Source organism: Apium graveolens, chromosome 7 (genome assembly GCF_009905375.1).
Source record: "Apium graveolens cultivar Ventura chromosome 7, ASM990537v1, whole genome shotgun sequence".
Taxonomy (NCBI): domain Eukaryota; kingdom Viridiplantae; phylum Streptophyta; class Magnoliopsida; order Apiales; family Apiaceae; genus Apium; species Apium graveolens.
In genome coordinates, this window is record NC_133653.1 from 83,510,051 (window position 1) to 83,523,804 (window position 13,754).

At 32.7% G+C, this 13,754-nt stretch overlaps 2 protein-coding genes across 2 annotated transcripts; both read right to left on the reverse strand.

Annotated features, from left to right (window-relative positions):
- Positions 1–451: 451 nt before the first annotated feature.
- Positions 452–2,288, reverse strand: LOC141673813 (replication protein A 70 kDa DNA-binding subunit C-like). The gene is made up of 8 exons (XM_074480549.1): positions 2,139–2,288; positions 1,760–2,048; positions 1,546–1,642; positions 1,317–1,438; positions 1,156–1,237; positions 916–1,048; positions 777–829; positions 452–578 (listed from the first exon to the last, which is right to left on the reverse strand). Exons 1-8 carry the CDS (start codon positions 2,286–2,288, stop codon positions 452–454), a joined length of 1,053 nt encoding a protein of 350 aa, XP_074336650.1.
- A 3,550-nt stretch (positions 2,289–5,838) lies between these two features.
- Positions 5,839–8,737, reverse strand: LOC141673814 (uncharacterized). The gene is made up of 7 exons (XM_074480550.1): positions 8,581–8,737; positions 8,200–8,452; positions 7,967–8,099; positions 7,587–7,885; positions 7,069–7,400; positions 6,868–6,956; positions 5,839–6,732 (listed from the first exon to the last, which is right to left on the reverse strand). Exons 1-7 carry the CDS (start codon positions 8,735–8,737, stop codon positions 5,839–5,841), a joined length of 2,157 nt encoding a protein of 718 aa, XP_074336651.1.
- Between the last annotated feature and the right edge of the window lie 5,017 nt (positions 8,738–13,754).

Consider the following 13,754-nt stretch of genomic DNA (forward strand, 5'->3'; position numbering starts at 1 on the left):
TGATGAACAAATATCACGAGAGTTGCTAGGTTACAATTGTATGATCTTCTCGATGATCGTAACTCTTATAGAGTAAACCTGTATCTGTGTTTATATAGACACACAGTTACAAGATAACTTCTAATTGATATGGAATATAATTCTGTCTCCTAAAATATATCAATCAGATATCTTATATAATTCTTCTAGTCCTCTAAATCTTTCCATGCATATCTTCTTTTTGTATTAGTCTCGATCTTCTTTCCTGTAAATCAGCTTCTTTCCTTAACTGTTAGTCCTCCAGTACTTAAGTTATGATATCCATCTTCTGATAATCTAAGTCCTGATATCCTTAAGTCCTATCTTCCAGTAAGTCCTGATTCCAGTAAGAACTGATATTTCCTGTTAGTTAAGATCTGAAAACTAAACATGAAACATATTAGACATGACATCTGAAATATATCCAACAAATTTATACCTTCTCAAAATCATTATACGCTTTTATTGCACTTGTGCCAACAATCCTTCTAGCAGCTCGGTCCATGAGCATAACATTACATGAAAATGTATCATCTTCGGCAAAGACCATGATACGAAACCTGAATTTATAAGGAATTTTGTGATAAGTATTGAAAGTTGACTTTAATACATAGTAAAGCATAATAAATTTTTGATATAACTCTAATTTGTTCTACCTTTTAGGGGCAACCAGAATTATGCGAGGACAATTATTACATCGAAATCTCCTGTCAAGCCGCTCAACCTCTTGTTGACATTTGTTACAACTGTAAAACTACCATGCTACATCCTCATCCACCTTAACAACTGAGAACGTGGTGTATATCCTTTTCTGTTTGAAGTGAAAAAAGTTCAGATTTAAAAATAAATCATATTCAATATGGTTGTGTCGTGCAAATTTTATAAAGATTATAAAACCTTCAAGTCATCATATGTCAGCTTTTCATTGAGATCCTTTAATGTCATTCTTTCCATAAAGGTTTGAACAAATTCAGATTTTGCCGCCTTAAGATATTTTTCTCTCTTTGACAAATATCCTTCCTCCTTCAACCTACAAAGGTAAACATCGATGTTTATTAACTCAGCCTCCTATCAACTGTTATTAAACATGCAAACGTGCTGTAATTATGTAATTATTATAATTCTTAATTGTAGTACCTCATCCTCATATCAGTCACAGATTCATCATCTAGGTTGAGGTACAATTTTGAAGATGGCAAAGTACCAATCTGCACAGTATCTAAATCAAAGCAATATAGTTCAGGAAATTGTTGTATAATGCCGAGGTCATTTATACTAAGTAGTTAAAGAGAACTTACTCATGAAAGTTGTAACTTTTGTGCTCGTTATTATTGCAATGACTGGAGACTGGAGTTCCTTAGTATAAATGTTATTGGCCAACACAACAAGATCTCTCCAAACACTTACTTTATGCTGATTACTATATTGAAAAATGAACATATATTTGAGGATATACAACTTCCACATTAGAGGCGGACTCAGAAAATAATTATAATTACAGGATAACTATTAATACATTCGACAAACCTGGAATCACAAATCCTGAATTTGACAATGTCTCGCATGCCAAATTTTGTGTCAAGTTTCGTTAGAGGTTCAAAATCCTCAATAACTCCAATTACATCTAAATTAAACAGAGAAATATATTTAATTTAGTGAAAGATAAAATGCAGTGAAATATTAAGGTACACATTTTAAAAAACTAATAATCTGAACAAAAAGAGTATTATATTAAGGTCACCTATAGCAAATTCAGGCTGTTGTTGTGGCTGATATTTGTTGGCCTCAGTAAAAAGATCACCTAAATCTAGAAATTCGAATTTGTAGGCAGGAATCATGCCATCGTCTTCAACAGCGGTGACCGTAGTATATTGTGAAAATCTGATGCGGATATCAGCTTGTACGGGCTTCAGATTACCGACAACATCTTTCACAGAAAATTGGTCAAAAACATAAACGCCTCCTTCAATCACCGGAGTTTTGAATCCATTCCAAATATTGGGATAAGCAAATGCATGGACGTGATTATTCTAAAACAAACGAGGATGTTACATTTGGTATATAAAAGAAGGTAGGATTTTACGTAATACCATAATAAAATTTTACAACATAAGACTTACGTCATCATCAAGCAGAATGACATTATATCCTTTGACTGATCCATTCTCAGAGCTAACGCTGGTCCACATCCTAGTTACTCTAGCCTTAATCTTCCAATTGGTAGTCGATTGATCAAGGTCTTCAATAAGATTGAATACTGCAGACTCCATTGAAGCTTTTGTTCAAGTCAATTAAACAAAGTGTCAAGCATTAACAATTGAGGAATTAAAACCTACAAAATATTAACAAAAATTGATAGCATGCACGATGAAGAAATAATGATAACATATTAGATCAGTTCGTACCAATCGATGATGTTTTTAGAGAGAACAAATTGAGAGGAAACCTAAAGTTTTATTTTTAGTGTCAGAGTATGTTTGATGTTTATCTCAAGGCATGAAATTTAAATACATTTGCAAATGATATATGCAACTTGATAGGTTATGATTACTATTCAAACTGGTAAATTGATGCTAATTGATACTCTATTTTAACTGTATGATAAAGATTGCCAACAATATGGTCCTGATTGATTCTCTAATTATTCATCAATTATCTTATTCAATCTGGTAAGTTGATGCTAATTGATACTTTTTTTTAAAATATGTACGATAAATACCGACAACAATATATTCCTGAATGATTATATCATTAATCATCAATTATCTTCCTATATATTCAATATAATTCTTGAATATATAAGTACAATTTAGATGTAACGGAATATTATATTTTAAATTTTGAGTTAATTAATTAATTAAGGTTAATCAATTAAATTAATCCAATCATCACAATCAAAGTGTTATTGATTCCATTTTTTTTATTAACTTGTATATTTTTGTTCATAACTCTGTCTGTTTCTCTAATTCATTTAAAAATATGCATAAGATATGAAAATGATATGAATATTTATAACATAATCTGTTTGATTCTTTCAAAATGGAATTATATATAACATCTTTTTTCAGAACTTTAGAATATACATATTAAATTAATGTATTTATTTAAACTGTTGAGTTGAGATAATTTGATCAAAATTGTTCCAACATTTAATAAAAACAAATACTGAGAGAATTACGATTTTCACAGAAATTATAAAATAATCCATAGCGTGGTAAATAAGTTTAATAAAAACAAATACAACAATGCGGTTGAATCAAGAAGTTTATTAGCATTCCAACAATTGAAAAACGACATGTCTCATCAATTTAATAGAAATGCAGTAAAAATAAAGTGTCTTCAAGCTTCGTTGACGGGAATGGTTTTGCAGCGTCAAATTTGGATTTGTCAAATGTCCATCAACCTATATTGCAAAAGATGTAAAAATTATAAGCGTATATGAAAAAAATGATGTAAAAATCAAAAATACATAATTTATATTTAGTTACCTATGCCTCAAATAAAAGACATCATGATAATCAAGATTGACAAAAAGCTTTATTGACGGAATATTGCTGATCCGCGCTCTTTCAGTTTTTAAGAGCGAAAAATATATATTATTTAAGAGCTAGAAGAAATTCTATAACTTATGAGAAGGCTTACAATTTTAAAGGTTTTTAATATAAAAATAAGACATTAACCTCGATACATAAAGACTCTAACAGATGCTAGAATCACAATTTTGGGTTCAATTTCAGTAACTGGGTACAATGATTCAAAATTTGTTGGCAAAGAACCGCTAAAATACACTTGGATGGCCCTCCTAAATTGAATATAATAAAACGCCAAACACTTATGGATGTTCAATAGTGTTAATACGTAAAATATGAAAATTGGAGGATGGCGTAGTTTTTTTATAATTTTCAAAAAATTATTGAAGAGTCTTACACGCCATCTGAAATTCTGAAGCGTAACACTTCCTTTTCACCAAATCTTGTCATAATAGAATGTACTGGTTACAGGAGTTCAACAATTCCAATAACATCTACAACAATAAACTTAAAGTTAAAAATAACAAATTGTAAGCGATTTGTTCTAAAATTTTATACGCAATACTAGTGGAATAAATAGGAAGCTCGTCGAGAGCAGAACAATGAAGAGAATTATATAGGAGCGTCACATGAACCAAATCAAATTTATGACGCAGTATACTCAAAATTTCCTCAGGTTCCAACACCACCACAGTGATGGGAAGAAACATGATGTAATTTGCAGAACGTACAGGCCTCAAAAATCCAGCAGCTGGAAGAACCTGAACATTTCTGATACGTAACAATCTGCCAGGATGAATGATAAAGTAAAATAAATTCCAAAGAGCTGGTGGAACAATTGCAAGTATGTGATTATTTTGCAAAAAAGAAAATCTTAGGATAGAGGCTGGAAAACACAATCATAGATGTGGTATAAGTCATATAGTTATTCGATCAAACCTCACAGTCCAATAGAATAAGATTGTGCCTGACTAAGACACCTTGTCGATTAGTTGATACCCACATTCTTGTCACACGGACCTTCAAAGTCCAAGCTGTATGATTACCATCCAGATTGGATAAATGATGATGGTCCTGCATATCTGAGTAATGAAAAAGTTAATAGATGTTGTCAAAAAAGGAGTATGTTAAACGTTCATATCAACAAATAGGTAATGAATTGTAATTATACTTGGATGTTCTGCCATATGAACTCTGAAATTAGTTTGTGAGTTGGATATATAGCAAAAATAATCTGAATGTGTGGAGAGTTTAAGACAATCGACTGTATTTTTAATAAAGATATACACTATCTTTATAGTTAAGGTGATAGGATGATAATTAGTCCATGAAAATCTCAATCAATAGATATCTATTAGAGTTGTATGATGATCCTTAACAGCTTACACTAATATTAGCATGGAAAAAAGATTGTGTTAAAATAGAAGATCAATTAGTAACATAAACGTGATATTAAACAAATATTTAAATATGAGTTAGTTATTTGATACATATTATTGTTATCCCATAATCTTCTATGATTATCATAATGTCTCCTTATCAATATAAAACATATCACAACTAATTATATTGAGAATTTGATATGCATAAAAAACTATTCGAGAATCTGCCTTTTACTTCGCATATGAGCATGAATAACCAATATGACCTGATGTAATTCTAATTTAATAACAAAAAATTTTCTCGCACTACCAATTATAATAAAATGATGAGTAACTTAGTCAGGATTGTAAATGTGCAATACAAATAACTAATATGATACATTCTCCTCATTTATGCTCGGTAGGTTGTAAAATACTTCTTCATAGACTACATTTGATGTAATATTTGTGGTGGTACCATCATCACTGTCGATGAGAATGTGGAGACCGTCTGGTCTTTTAACTCTTGAGATGGCAACGTAGACATGGCCATGAGAAAACACTGCTCCGGGAAGGTATAGACCAACCGTGTCAAGTGATTGGCCCTGGCTCTTATTAATTGTCCTTGCGTAACAAATCTGGAGTGGGAACTGAATTCTTTTAAACTCAAAAGGCCAACTGGTATCTGTTGTAATCATCTCTATCCTCGGGATCAAATGTTTTGACCCAACATAGGATCCGCATAGTATTTCACACTCAATACTATTCTTCTTGCAGGATGTCACAATCATTCACGTGCCGTTACAAAAACCCATAATTTGGTTTAAATTTCTCATAAGCATGACAACGACGCCAATCTTGATGTTTAACTCATGTTTAGGAATGCAAGGCATATCTAATGAGTTCAGGTACTCTACTGGAAATGCTGATTAGAAATCATTATATTCATCACTAGCATCGTCAATTGAATCCTGACTAAGATATGTGTGTAGAGGTCCAGGAATTTTCTCAAGAATGTTGTTATTGATGTCGTCCACCACAACATTAGTTGGTGTTAGGATAGCTCTTGATCTTAGATAAGAATGTGAAGACATGTTTTTTAGAAAATCCGAGTAAGTTATTTCAAAAAGACTTTCTATAGGAGTTTGCGTGGTATGAACAACATATTGATCTGGAATCTTTATTAGCATTTCACCAGTGTCTGCATCAGGACTAAAGTTCTCAACTTTACCATCGCCAACTAAAAGATACCATTTACTGAAATCCGCTATAACCTTATTCTCCATTTTTGTATTTCCTGCATGAAGCCTCATATTTTGCTTAAGTAAAAATACTTGGCAAAATTCCCAAATCTTTGATTTATTGAGGGTGGAACCTACTATTTCAGCTCTGGATGCCTTTGGAATCACGGGTAAAATCTGCCTATAATCTCCGCCAAAAACTATTGTGATACCACCAAATGGCTTCTTTGCTCTCCTTTTGTCAATAGCAAACATTATATCCCTCAAAGAACGATCAACAGATTCAAGGGCATGACGATGTTGCATTGGTGCTTCATCCCAAATGATCAAATCAGTTTGTTGGATTAATTCTGCAATATCGGTTCCATGTCTGATTCCAGCTATACTGTCCTGATCAAGTTTCAAAGGAATATAGAATCTTGAATGTGCAGTTCTACCACCAGGCCACAATACGGCTGCTATTCCATATGAGGCAACAGGAAGCACAATCTTTCCTTTTGAACGAAGTCGACAACTTAATGTCTGCCACATAAATGTCTTGCCGCATCCTCCACTTCCATATACAAAGAAAACACCACCTACCTTATTATAAACATTTTATATGATAGAATCGTAAACGTTCTTCTGTTCAGGGTTGAGCATTCCATGATTCTTTTTATGCAAAATTTTCAGTTCTTCTTTATCATATGAAGTTTCTTCTTGGTATAGTCTGTTAACAGCATTGCTAAAATAAACTCCACTTGGAAATGGCATTGTCGCGTAGTCCTTCAAACTCTTCCCGATGTCATTAAACAATTTTTCAATTTCTGCGGGCAAAAATATATATGAAGTGTTATGTTAGTTTAAAAGTATACTACATATAATATCTAAAACAGAATTATGTTAATTATTCAGGTAATATGATAATGAGATATAAACCTGCAAGTGCATAATTCTTCAAATCTTCGTCTGATAGGTATAGATGAGGATCATTAAGCATATGTCTCCTGATGATGAGAATATCGTCTGACATACATTGCCAATTAGCTTCCCAAAGTCTAAGTGGATCTGAAATAGGACTATATGCCAAAATATTGACAAACATTGCACGTAACTGTAGAGGCAATGATGTATGGGAGTTCTCGACAATTGCTTCATGCCATTGGTTATCATTTTGTAGAAGACCAAGGGCCGCGCAAGCTTTCTTGAATGTTTCGTGGATGTGTCCATTAACAGTTTTAAGATCTTCAAAAGACCTGGAACCTTTCTTCCTAAGTAACAACATGCGGAGATATAATAGTTCATCACTTGATGAATGCACTTCAGAGAGTCTCCCAATAACATCTCCTCTTTTCCTTTCTTTCCAGATACCAGGTCAAGGATGCCAAGTAAATTTATTTATAAATTCAGAATAACTATAATTCCTCGCATTTGGTAAAGTCTTATTTGCATCAAACCATGCTTCTAACTTGGTTTTTTTTGATATTGCATTGTCGCAAAAATTCTCCAAGACATCTCCAGCCTTAAACGAAACATGCTTCTCGCCTGGTAAATGTATCAGTAACCTCTCTACCGATGGCCAACGGGAATGAATGTCAAAAGCAAATATCCTCCAAGATGCTTCTGACGCGCAAACATATCTCCCATCCAAATAATGTTTTACCTCATCAATCAGACCTTTTGGTGCTTTTTTTGGGATTGTTGCAGAAGTACCTGTACGTGTTTTCCTCAAACACATTGTTGCCGTGTCATGACCCTTTAGACAGTATTTGAAAAAGTACTTTAATGATCTTAAATTATTGCAAATCTCCAGATTCATGTGACATTGAAAATGCACCAAAAGATCGCGATTGAATGGGACAACAAAGCGATTATCAAGATTGACCCCCTTCTTGTTAATGGTAATTCCAGTCCTCCTTCTTTTATATATGGGGAATCCACACTCATCAAAAAATGTATGAGAATTATACCTGTATCAAAACATTTTTAAAATTGTAAAAAATCTGGTAATAAAATCGGAGGTATTAACAAAGTAAAGTATTTATAATTTAAGGATGTTAATGAAAATACTGCTTAGGAAAATGCTTTATACAGTTGCCTTTGACCATGCATGGAGATTTAGTATAATCAGGACCACATGGTCCGTGGATCATATAATTGCTCACGGAATTATATCCAACTGGATCAATTTCTGGATCGGGAATTTCAGCTGATACCATTTTATCAATTTGCTCAGTTGTTTTAGGTCTATCGTCGGGGTGCAACCAAATTAATATATGAGCGTGAGGCAATCCACGCTTCTGGAATTCAATTATATGCATCACTATGGAAATATTGTAGAAAAATGGTTAGTACCAGGCAAAATATATACTAAAAGTGCATTTTGTTAGAACAATTTAGGAATAATAAACTGAGTATAAAAAAACTTAGCTAAAATGATACCTCATATACATCTGCCAAAACAATTTTTCTTTTTAATCATATCCATAAGTTGATCAACCTTTATTTTAAAGACTCTGGCTACAACATCAGGTGCATCAGCAACATCAACACTAGGCATATGTTTTAACATGCGCTGAATTTCGGGCCATTTTGTATTAGTGGTCATAGTAAGGAACAATGAAGGATGTCCTAAAGTTCAACATATTGCTAATGAGTCTTTAAAATACTGAGTCATATAGTGTTTACTTATGGTAAATGAAGCGGGAAGAATGATTGCTTTACCAATATTGGATGGATTTCTATCTCCCTTTTACATTGCATCTCTGATATTATGGTAGAGATCAGATCTTATAGTAGTTTGATGGCCTCTAATCCAGTCCAATCTGTACTGCTCAATTGCGGTGAAAACATCCACAACATATTGCTGCCATAAACGACCTCCAAGATGTGGTGTCAAACCTATTACAGTAAAAGGTATAAATTCATCGAATATAAAATAATTATCACAAAGTTGAACAGCTGAATGAGAAATTATACTTCTGTTAAATAGCAAATTTGTACCTTCTGAAAGACGTATCATTAGTTTATAATTATAAAACTCTCTCATTGTAATATACGTTCTAGCACCTTTTTCGCCAGGATCTTCAGATTCGGTAACTTCTACGTCTCTCTTAGAATGCTTCACATGTCTATTTAATGGGATCTCACGGTAATATCCAATATCTCCGTGAGGGAAAAGTAATGGATATTGAAGTTGAATGAAACGTGGATCGGTCTCAAAAATCCTCTGTAATCCGTCAACTCTAGAATCAATGACAGTATCTCGACAGCCTTTTTCATAAGGAGAAGTAACAATCAATCCTGCTACCTCATTTGATGGAGCAATGTGATTTGGTCGGCCACTTGCTAAACTCGATGACATCAGAACCAATTTAAACTCATCTACTGCATTTTGCCTAACCCTTTCGTGAGCCATACGAAAACCTTTAACCAACCTGTTATGCTCATCCAACATATGCAACAAAGATTGTACAATTTCTTCATTAACAGCATCCATGCAACCATTAACTGCATTGATCCTGTTGTTGATTTCGTCCTCTGTGTCATAGATATAAAGCTGACAAAATTTTGGAGTGTTATCATCAGTTGGGACCAGACTTCCTATATTGTGGTAATTAACACCTTGGACCTTGAAGCAATATGGCGCACCACCTCTGTTTATTGAATGGTCAATCTTTCCTCCAGTAGAGCTCATAAAAAACATGCAATTGTAAAACCTTATGTTAAGTTTAAAATGCTTAAAATGAACACCACCAGTAAGGAGAGTAGCCAGAGGTTCAGGAGGCTGTTTCTCCTTATCCAGTACGACTTGACCATTTTTACAACAAAGAGAAAATGTTGGTGGCTTATTAGGAGAACTCTTATTGTTTTTTTCGTGATTCCACATGATAGCATCACACTTCAAACAGATTTTATCAGGGGCTCCAAGATCCAAGTATCTGTCCCACATAAATTGATTATTGCTCAAATCTTCTTCATCAATATCCTCAATATCACTTGCCATGTCTATCGAAAAAAATACAAAATTTTAAAAATCATCATTGAGCAAAAGTAGGTGATGCTTCAGACAGTAAAATAATTATTAATGTCCTGCAGAATTAAACACATTATTTGAAAACAAATAATTAATACCTCCACATGTTGTATCACTATCAATTGTAACATTTTCATCAACATCGTTGAACTCATTCATTAAATTTTTTTGCCTAGAACTTTATCCTTTTTCAAATGTACTCTTTACATTTATTGTATTGAACGACGAAGGATCTGGTGATAGTTTTCCACAAAACTTTTTTGAAGGATTCTGTTCTTCTTCACTGTTAGCAACAATTTTCTTTTTGACACCTTTTTGTTTGTGAACGGTTGTCACACAAGATTCGGGAATTGAGAATATGAGAGAACTGTTTCCACTGCTATTAATATTCTGAATTTCTGCATTTTTACTATTATGTTCTGCATAATATATATTAGTAGATGCAGAGTATTAAACATGACACATTGTTTAGATAATCCGTCAGAGTTTTGTAATTCAGGAATAAGCCGGAAAATTTGATACCTTTGACAGGAACGTTTGGCGATATTATGTGTAGAAATTGATTTGTACTTTGTTCACCAGTCTGAGAAGAGGAATACATTTCTGAAAAAATATTTTACAGAATACTGAAACTTTTAGAATTTGACATAATTTCGTAACTAACTGATACATCCGAAATTGCATTTTATTGTTTAAAAAATTACATGATGACTGTGGATTAGTTGCAGAAGAAAACTGAATATTAGGCGATGAAGTACATTGTCCGGATATTTTTCTCAAATCTGGTAAGGTGCTACGAAATACACCGAGATTTTCTTTGTTGAAATTCTTTGGACGAATCCTAACTTTATGCACGACATAGAAGATGGAAAACATATTTTAGCATCTGCGCTGATAAACACTCATACACATACTGAAATAAGAAGTTAATGAAAATAATGAAAATTAACCTGATTTTGAAATTAATGGAATATTAGGAGATATGTTTTGATCAATTCTTGATAAAGGACTCGGCAGACACGATTGTGATTTTTTTACCACAACAGGCTGCATCATAGATCTATTGTTCATTGCTACAACTATTCCCACAAAATCCAAAATTTCAAAAGCAATTTAATAACAGATTTATCAGAAAAATGAGATATATCAAGAATTATACCATTAGGTTCTTCTGAACAAATTATGTGGCTTTCAAGATTTTCTGCAAGAGGGGTCTGCAGAACACTTTGTGTCTGTTGTGTTAACCGTGAATTCTGAGATGAAATACTACCTGAAGCATGTCTCCGCTATAAATTCTGGCCTAATAGATGTTAAAAATAGTAATCCTGAAATAAATCCAACTAAATTTTACCTCTTGACGATCTTAACGATATATTAGGCGACACACGTTCATCAGTTCTTGATAGAGGAGTTTTCATTAGATGGCATATATTATTAACTGAAACACAACAGATATAGGCAAATTAATGGCACAATTATAAAAAGATATGATACATCTCAGAATGGAGTAAGAATGATATCATTATTATATTTTGGTGTCATTCTATTGCTTTCTCCATCTGCTAAGGTGTTACGAAAAACACCGAGATCTTGTTTGTTCAAATTCTTTGAACGAATTCTTACTTTTCGCACTACATAGAAGATGGAAAATAAATGGCAACATGAAACATGACCAACATCTCCCAATAGGCTGGAATAAGATGTTGATCAAACTATTTTAAAATTAACCTGGTTTTGAGGTTGCTGAAATATTAGGATTTATATTTTCATCGAATATTGAAAGAGGACTCTTTAGAATACTTTGCAGCTGCAGCTTTAAACGTGTAAACTGAGATGAAACAGTACCTGCATGAAATTGTTAATCAGTAGTAATGGGTAAAATCCATCCTTATTTTACCTATTGATGATCTTAACAATATATTAGGCTTAAAATATTAACAACAACATAACAGATTAAATTATCGAAGACAAAATTGGAAAAAAATGTATAATACCAATCAGAATGGATAAAGAATGATACCAATATTGTAATGTGATGTCATTCTATTGCTTTCCAGATTTGCTGCAAGTCCGCTATGCAAAACACCTTTCGAAAACTGTCTTATTCCTGAGTTAATACAAAATTCAAGTCACAATTATAAATGCACGTATTAAAAGAATCAGACGGATAAACAATGATACAAATACCTTGTTCTGGTGTCACGCTTTGATCAATCATTGATTGCAGAGTTGTTACTGAATGACCTATTTTATTATTAACAACAACACGACACATATATGCAAACTGAAGACATCAATACAAAATCTGTATAATAACAATCAGAATGGATGAAGAATGATACCATTGATGTAATATGATGTCATTCTATTGCTTTCCGGATTTGCAGCAACTCCGCTATGAAACACACCTTTCGAAAGATGTCTTATTCCTGAATGTTAATAGAAACTTCAGGACATATTTATCAATCCATGTATAAAAACAATCAGGCGGATAAACAATGAGACCAATACCCTGTTCTGGTGTCACGCTTTGATCAATAATTGATAACGGAGTTCTTACAGAATGATATGTTTTATTAACATAAGAACATCAAATATATGTATAACAATGTACATTATCATTACTCATATGCTCGGTCGAAGAAGATACATGGTATGTTACATAACATGGTCTTTCAAACGTATATACACATCAACCAATCTGAAATTCTTTAGAGAAAGCTTACGTGTATCATATATGTTTGCTGAATTTGTGAGATTCTTGTCCATATTCTTCCCACGCGTACGACATTTGACAACTGAATTAATACATGAACATTATTATCACTTTCAATAAACGAATCAGAAATGGAATTAAAGTGGACACTACCTTGATTCTCTGGTTCTGATGGATTTTTAAACAAATTTTCAACATTGCGTCCACGAACACGTCGTTTTGAACCTATAAGAAAATCATGATCAAATCAGATATCTGCAAAACGATGTTATTATAAGTAAACTGACAATGGAGATGAATACCTGATGTACTTATTCCTCGAGAATCCATCCGGATATATTCAGTAAATTATGAACCTGGTTTTAACAGATGAACAACATATTTTGTAAACTTGTATGACGAACATGATACACATCAAATCTTCATCAAGAATTTTATGAAAAAATTAGGTCAAAAATCTTGAGCTATTATCCTCAAAACCTTACATACGAAACCAACCCATCAAATGAATTGGCTGTAGAAAAAATATAAATCAACTAAATTCATAAGATGAGACTCACTAATTAACTAATAAAAATGGAGGAACAGTTTAGATATACTAACCAACAATTCGTTCAAACTGAAGTACGCAATGAAAAAATTAGGTCATGCTTGCAAAGAATGATAAAGAATAAGGAAACGAATAATTATCATTGAATTAGTGTTGTAACAGATGTGAGAAAATCATGCAAATCTTTTCTTAAATAAGATGTTTAAATTTTAAAATTCCAAAAATTTCCATGTTTAGTGTTTTGATGGGTAAAAAAATGGGTAAACTTATATGGATATATCCATGGATATATAGATTTTATACTTAATATGGGTCATGGGTAA

Bases quoted from the DNA above. Each gene is read 5' to 3' on its own strand.
- LOC141673813 (XM_074480549.1), bottom strand. From the start codon at position 2,288: ATGGAGTCTGCAGTATTCAATCTTATTGAAGACCTTGATCAATCGACT. The intron at 2,049-2,138 runs GTAAGTCTTATG...CGTTTGTTTTAG, and splicing joins TCATTCTGCTTGATGATGAC to AATAATCACGTCCATGCATT. The intron at 1,439-1,545 runs GTTTGTCGAATG...TTTTCAATATAG, and splicing joins TTCAGGATTTGTGATTCCAG to TAATCAGCATAAAGTAAGTG.
- LOC141673814 (XM_074480550.1), bottom strand. From the start codon at position 8,737: ATGACCACTAATACAAAATGGCCCGAAATTCAGCGCATGTTAAAACAT. The intron at 7,886-7,966 runs GTGCATTTTCAA...TACTGTCTAAAG, and splicing joins CATTCAATCGCGATCTTTTG to GGTCATGACACGGCAACAAT. The intron at 6,957-7,068 runs GTTTATATCTCA...TTTTGCCCGCAG, and splicing joins GAAGAATTATGCACTTGCAG to AAATTGAAAAATTGTTTAAT.